This window comes from Toxorhynchites rutilus, chromosome 1 (genome assembly GCF_029784135.1).
Source record: "Toxorhynchites rutilus septentrionalis strain SRP chromosome 1, ASM2978413v1, whole genome shotgun sequence".
Classification (NCBI taxonomy): Eukaryota; Metazoa; Arthropoda; class Insecta; order Diptera; family Culicidae; genus Toxorhynchites; species Toxorhynchites rutilus.
The window spans coordinates 101730997-101738060 of record NC_073744.1 but is presented as its reverse complement, the minus strand read 5'-3'; the positions used below and the strand labels follow the sequence as shown (position 1 = coordinate 101738060).

Sequence of the window (7064 nt, the reverse complement as noted above, 5' to 3'; positions counted from 1 at the left end):
ACGGATGTGGCTCACTCGCGACAGAACTTGACCAGAAATGGAGTAGTTAAACACTATTGGCTTGAGCTTCCGGTGAAACGAAATAGTGCTGCATTTCGAGATACTGAGCGACATCATATTCCTCAAGCACCATTCTTCAAAGCGGTTGACCAGATCCTGAAGCCTATGGCAATCTAGTGCGTTCCTGATTGCCATATAAATTTTCACATCATCAGCATAGAATAAGCGGCACCCAGTTGGAAGTATCAAGGATACTTCGTTGATGTATAGTGAGAACAACAATGGACCTAGGTTGCTTCCTTGAGGCACTCCCGAAGGATTAGAGAATGTCGCAGATTGTGCAGGTCCGATTTTGACACACATCTGTCTATCTTTCAGATAGTCTTGATGAAATCCCGAGTTTGTTCAGCCTTGCTAGAAGGATTTTGTGATCGACGCGATCGAAAGCAGCCTTGAGGTCCGTATACACTGCGTCCACCTGTGTACCTTGCTCCATATTGCGCAGACAAATGGAAACAAAGTCGACCAAATTGGTTGCGACAGACCTTTTTGGGAAAAAACCGTGCTGATCCATTGACAGATAGTTCTTGCAACAGGAAAACACAGCATCATTGACAATGATTTCGAAAACTTTTGAACAGGCGCAAAGTGATGTGATTCCTCGGTAGTTTTCTATGTTACGTTTGTCTCCTTTCTTGTGTACTGGAAACATCACTGACTGCTTCCATAGCGAAGGAAACATACTCTGCTGTAGAGAGGTGTCGAATAGAACCATAAACCGATAAAGGGTAGGCAAGACTTGGCGCACATTTTTTGAGTACACAGGAAGGGATACCGTCCGGACCGGGAGTCAAAGAATACTTCAATTTGCGGATCGCAGCCTCCACAACATCGCTGGTGACTCGGAAGATGTCAAGATTCAATACGTTGGTTTGAGTGTCTCTAACGGCGGCAGCAACTTGCATTTCGGAGGACGAACGGTAATTGAATGCTCGCTTGAAGTGAGTAGCGAAAAGATTGCATTTCTCGAGTGCAGTGTTAACCGAGTGGTTCACCAGAAACATGTTCACGGGCAAGCCTTTTTCCATTCTCTTGGAGTTGACAAAGGACCAGAAAAGTTTCGGGTTTCTACGGAGATTTTTCTGCATACGCCTCGTATACTGTTTATGCAGGAAGCGATTGTACAAACGGTATTCGTTGCTCGTTCGGTTCAGCTCTTGCTTAGCAAACGGACAGCGCAACCTACAGAAACGCCGGAGAGCAGAGGATCGCAATCTTTTGAGTTCTCCCAGTCGTCTATTGCCCCAGATTGGTCTCCGTGCAGTCCTCCGCACAGGAACGCAATCAACGATGATACGGGTCATGACATCAGAAAACCTGGCAACGGCAGCATCCACATCCTCGATGGTCTCCAGAAATTCCCAGTCGACTTGAGCTATAGCTTGATGTAATGCTGCGAAATCAGCTTTCTGGAAATTGAAGGAAGTCAGATCTGGTACATCTTCAAATCCAGTTGGCGTCGGTAGATTGACGTCAACTTCTAGTGCTGGATGATCGGTGTCGAGCGGAGTAACTGGATCGGCAGCCTCGGTGATCGAGCACCTCGATAAAGCAACATCATTCGCCAGCACTAGATCGAGCAAGCGGCCATTCCTGTTCGGCACTGGATTGATCTGCGTTAGACCATGGAAACAGAATCCATCGAGTAAGGCCGAGGAAGCAGTCGAAAAACGTGATCGTGAGCAGTCAACAGAAGGTGGAGCATTCGACGGGATATTCCACACTAAACCAGACTGATTGTAGTCGCCGAACGCAAATGCAACATCCTGTGCTTCAAGCTGAGAAATGATGGCTCCGATGGAATCAATATGCTTCTCAATACATCTGAGATCACCTCTCTTATCGGGTGGTAAATAAATAACACCGATACTAACGACCAATCCTTCTATCCGGATTTTGACCCAAAGCTGTTCGAGAGTATCACACACTGGAGTAGGATCAATGAAACCGCCTAACATGGATGAGACGGCTATCAAAACACCACCGCCGCGTGATTTGGAGCTGTTACGTGAATTACGATCGTTACGATAAACGGTGAACGTGTTTCCAAACAGTTGCGGAGAGAAAATACGGTCGTCTAGCCAGGTCTCCGTAAGAATGATAATGTCATAATATGATTCTGATACAGCTGCGAAGAAGTCGTCGATTTTGGTGCGCAGCCCCCGAACGTTCTGATAGTAAATCAGTAGCCGGTTAGAGTCACGTGTTACATGTCGGGGGACGTTGCGTTGCTGATGCCCTTCGATGACGTGAGGTCTTACTGCGCGGTCGTGATTATTCTCCGGTGGCAGCGTGTCGTAACTGGGATTATGGGATATTTCAGGGAGTGAATAGTTGCTAATACGATGGTACTTGCCTGGAGAGGCACGGTGGAAGACCCCTTCTCCGATCCCATACACAGGACCGGGACGACTGCTGGTTACTGGTTGAAAGGACTCGACTGTGATGGGCGGATTAGGAGCTCCCATGGTGCTTGTGGCAGAATTGCGTCCCAGTATCTGGCTGCATCCCAGTGTTCGGTACGTAGGGGTAAGTTCGGGTTGTTGTGGACATTGACTGCTGCAACTAGGAGAAGTATCACGGTACGGAGATCTTGAGGAAACTGGATACTTGCCTGCCATTTCTTTTTGGAAGACCCCTTCTCCGATCCCAAACACAGGACCGGGACGGCTGCAGGTCACTGGATGGAGAGGCTCGACTGTGATGGGCAGATTAGGGGCTTCCACTGTGCGTGCGGCAAGTTTGCATCCCGGTATCTGACCTGAAGATGCGGTGCACAGTATTCCTGAAGAATGAAGCGATGGAGGTAGCGGTGATATGCCGGGTATTAAGCGTCCATCTGTACAACTGGATCTCCTTCTGATGGTTGTGGTTCCACTGGTAGAATTCGATTGATCCTGGTAATTCTGAGCTGGTTTTTTGAACGATCCTCGAATTCTCGAAATATGACATTTTCCGGCCATGAGTCTCGTGACAACGCAGAGCATCTTAATTTTGAACTGATCCCAATCTTGAAAGACACGAAGTTCATTGCGCTGAGCTCCTTGCCCTTAGGAACCAGTTTTATAACTTTAGGCTCAGTGCAAGAGCCCAAATCCAAACATTCACGAACCAGAGATGCTATTTCAGCTTCAGTCGTTTGGGGGTCGAAAGCTGAGAGATAGATCCAGAGAATATCGTCTTCAAGCGGCACTGTTTTGATTTTACCGCTCATTGGCTTGGTTCCACAGGTCCTGGTTGGCATCGTAGGGCTGGAAATAGGACTGCCGGTGTCACCGCGCCTGCGTTTAGGGGTGTTTGATTCCATAGCAGACCGTTTCGCGTTTACCCACGCTGTCGACTTGTTAGGAGCCAGTGTTTTCGCATCGACTTTTGCGGCCAAACCCTCTACAACTTGGCTAAGCTTGGCAATATCGTCCTTCAGCGAGACAATTTCCTTCGGTTCAGAACAACCGCTTGTTCCATTGTCGATCATGTTTCTGAAGCTGCTGTTTTTGAATAGTTCGGCGCAACAATTGCACATCCAAAACACATTGTTTGCATAAAGCCCCAGCTGATCCAAAAGCGGGATGTCGACTTTGGCACAAATCATGTGGAATGGTTTACCGCAGTATCCTTGACAAAAAATCCGGTCAGAGTTAGAAACAACTTTCTGGCACTGTGCACAAGCCATTGTGATGTGTAATGTTCTCTTGTCTGTGGTTTGACCAATATACAGTGGATGCAAGCTTGAGTGCAAGTTGTTTCTGCTACTAGTTAACAGATGGCGCTGTTGCCACAAAAGTGAACGATGGGACGTGTGCGATAGTTGATCGAGAGGAACAAAACAAAACAGCAAAGCACAACACTATTATCACAACAAAAGTCACTAAGCTTTATCACAAGAATTTCACTAAATTAATGTTCTCAGAGGCAATAGCTTTCACATTGAACACCGTACGTTAAATTAGATGCGGTACAACACACGTAAAACACGTAAAAATCATGCAACAAATAACTCAACGTAAACAATGATGTAAATGACAGTTATGTTCCATATTCAGAACCGCCAACATGTTCATAAAGAGTAAACAGTAAACTAATCCATTTTTCAGGTAGATAGGTCGGTATTCACGTAGGAGAAGGAAATAAAACAATATATTTTAAATATATATTTAGCAAAAGCTGTCCCCTTTGTATTGCCATTCTTTGTGTGGACACCGACTGGACAACATCGTTGCTGGACGGGCTGGACGGCGAGGGATCGAGTGCCTTTCTCAAGGCAAGAGGGCGGAGGTGGTAGCGCTGGAGTAAAGTAGAGTAGAGTTTTCAAAGGGCCTTTCTCAAGGCTAGAGACGAATGAACTGCAAAAGTTTAAAGCCTCTATAATACAATACCTTCCTTCCCTTTGTATAGTCCTACGTCACTCCGGTTATGTCCCCGACATTACCCACCCGTCTTTTTAGATCGGGCGTGAACTGGAAACACACACCTGGTCTTGACTCCGAGAACGGGTGTCGAAAGTGGCTAAGTGAGGGGGTGCGAGCGAGTCAGAGCGCTATATCTCTCCCGGGGAAGGCCTCCCGGGTCATGGAGGCCTTGCCAACCCGCTGTCTCCCGGGCAAAGGAGATACACCCAGAAAATGGAGCTACGTTCACGAAGAATACTTAGAATGCGATCGCCCGAGGAGGGTCCCCGAACTGGAGCTGGTCCTGGAACGGGAGTAAGAGCGAGCGGCCAGCGGCTGGAGGGCGAGGTGCAAGAGCGGGCCACCAGCCGGGTTCAACCCGAAGAGCTACCGCCACACGGAAACAGCAGCCATCGACATCACCAACGAAACGCTGCGCCTACGAGGCGTGTTGCGACTGTCAGACGACAGTCGTCCACACTTGTGGGTACTACTAGGCGACGGATCATGTGGACACACGAAATGAACGAATTCGTGATCCGCGCCTATTACATCTGCACTGCTTTGGAGACGGACATGAGCGGTCGCCCTCGAATACTCGCAATGTTCGAGGAAGCGTATCCAGAGTTCGTCGGGAGGCTTGACCAAAACGCGATGAACGCGAGGCGTAGAGCGATTGTACGCAACAATATGCTCTCCCAAACGCAAGTCGACGAGATCAAGCAGCAGGTGCAGAGAGAACTAAGCTCCAGAACAAGCAGAGCAAGCGATGTGTCGAGACGAAGTTCAGTACGGCTGAGCAATTCATTCGCGAGTGGGGCACGCGAATCAGCACCAGTGGAGGCCACAGTACAACAACCCCCTGAGCCGGAAGACCCACAGCCAGATCAACAACTACTACGCGATCTGGTCTTCCATTACGACGAGGCGATCTCACAGTTCCGCGACACGGACCCTTTGTCGCGCCCCAGGATCCCGAAGTTGCAGCATTCCCGCAGGCTGACAAGTGCAGTAAAGCTCATGAACGAGCACGTTCTTCCGCTGCACTTGGTTGATGCTGAGAACATGGAGGAGCTGCAACTGAAAGTTTACTGTGCTGCTGTGGCGACCGCCAAAAGTTTAGGATACCGTATTAGGCCAAGAGGCAGACTGCTCCAACATCTCCGTGAAAGGCGTGAGCCTCCATGGCGAAGGAGATTGGAGCAACGGATCCTAAACAAGCGCGCCGCAATTGGAAGACTGATGGCGTACAAAAGAGGCAGCAGATCGGCGAAATTATGTCGCCAAGTTGCTGTGATCGTGCGGCCTACTGAACTTCGCCAGCTGGGAGCTCACCAGCTGACGGAAAAACTCGACACACTGGTACAGCAATTGAGCGTCCTTACAAAACGGCTGAAACGTTACTCTGACTCTGCAAAGCGCCAGGAACAAAATCGGATGTTCAGAGATAACGAGAAAGCGTTCTACGACCACATTAGCGACGAGAAGCCCGACTACCGCGAAGGTTTGCCAGATATTAGCGATGTGACGAACTTCTGGGCTGGTATTTGGGAGACCCCAGTAGAACATCGCGACGGGCAAATGTGGTTAAGACGGGAGGAGGAGAGTTGTGGTGAAATTGGAGAGATGCCAGCTATCATCGTCGGAGAGAACGATGTCCGCGAAGCCTCGAGGTACCTGAGGAACTGGGCAGCACCGGGCCCCGATGGTGTCCAGAACTTTTGGCACAAGAAGCTGACCGTCGCACATCCAAAGATAGCTGAGTGCTTCAACAAGGTGCTACGTGACCCACACAACCTTCCTGAATTCGCCACCCGTGGCGTCACCTTCCTCCTCCCGAAAGACAGCAACACATTGAACCCATCAAAGTACAGACCGATAACGTGCCTATCGAGTCTGTACAAAATACTGAGCAGCATAATTACCGCCAAAGTTTCTGCTCACTGCGAACAGCATCACATCATCGCAGAAGAGCAGAAAGGATGCAGGAAAAATACGCATGGCTGCAAAGACCAGGCCATCATCGACGCAGCCATAGTCGGCCAGGCGGTATATAACCAGCGGAACCTAAGTATGGCCTACATCGATTACAGGAAGGCTTATGACTCCATACCTCACTCGTTTCTCGTCCGGGTATTGGAGCTCTATAAAATTGATCCCGTCGTCGTTAGGTTCCTGCAGCATGCGATGGGGCAGTGGAGTACGTCTCTGCACCTCAGTGATGGGGAAAATGTGTTGCAGTCTAGAACGCTGCAGATAAAGAGGGGGATATTCCAAGGCGACTCTTTCAGCCCGCTTTGGTTTTGTCTGGCACTGAACCCCCTCAGTAGGACGCTCAATAGAAACGGTCATGGCTATAAAATAAGGTATGGCGACGGCGCCCACGAAGAAGTGACCCATACCTTCTACATGGATGATCTCAAGGTCTACGCTGATTCACGTCAGCGTCTAGGTGTAGCTATCCGGGTTGTCGAAGACATAAGCAGGGACATCTGCTGGAGTTCGGCCTTGACAAGTGCCGCTGTGTCCATCTGCTGAAAGGGCAGCTTACCGAATCCGGAGGTTACGAGGTCTATGACGGCGAGTTCATAAGAGACATGGTTCGTGGCGAATCCT

The 7064-nt window shown here is 49.2% G+C and overlaps 2 protein-coding genes across 2 annotated transcripts; both read right to left on the bottom strand.

The window, feature by feature from the left end:
- Nucleotides 1-677: 677 nt before the first annotated feature.
- LOC129761245 (uncharacterized) lies at nucleotides 678-2681 on the bottom strand. The gene has a single exon (XM_055758960.1). The coding sequence runs from the start codon at nucleotides 2679-2681 to the stop codon at nucleotides 678-680; it is 2004 nt and encodes a 667-aa protein (XP_055614935.1).
- A 78-nt stretch (nucleotides 2682-2759) lies between these two features.
- On the bottom strand, nucleotides 2760-4044 carry LOC129765440 (uncharacterized). The gene is made up of 2 exons (XM_055765768.1): nucleotides 3268-4044; nucleotides 2760-3213 (listed from the first exon to the last, which is right to left on the bottom strand). Exons 1-2 carry the CDS (start codon nucleotides 3731-3733, stop codon nucleotides 2888-2890), a joined length of 792 nt encoding a protein of 263 aa, XP_055621743.1. The 5' UTR covers nucleotides 3734-4044; the 3' UTR covers nucleotides 2760-2887.
- Nucleotides 4045-7064: the final 3020 nt, after the last annotated feature.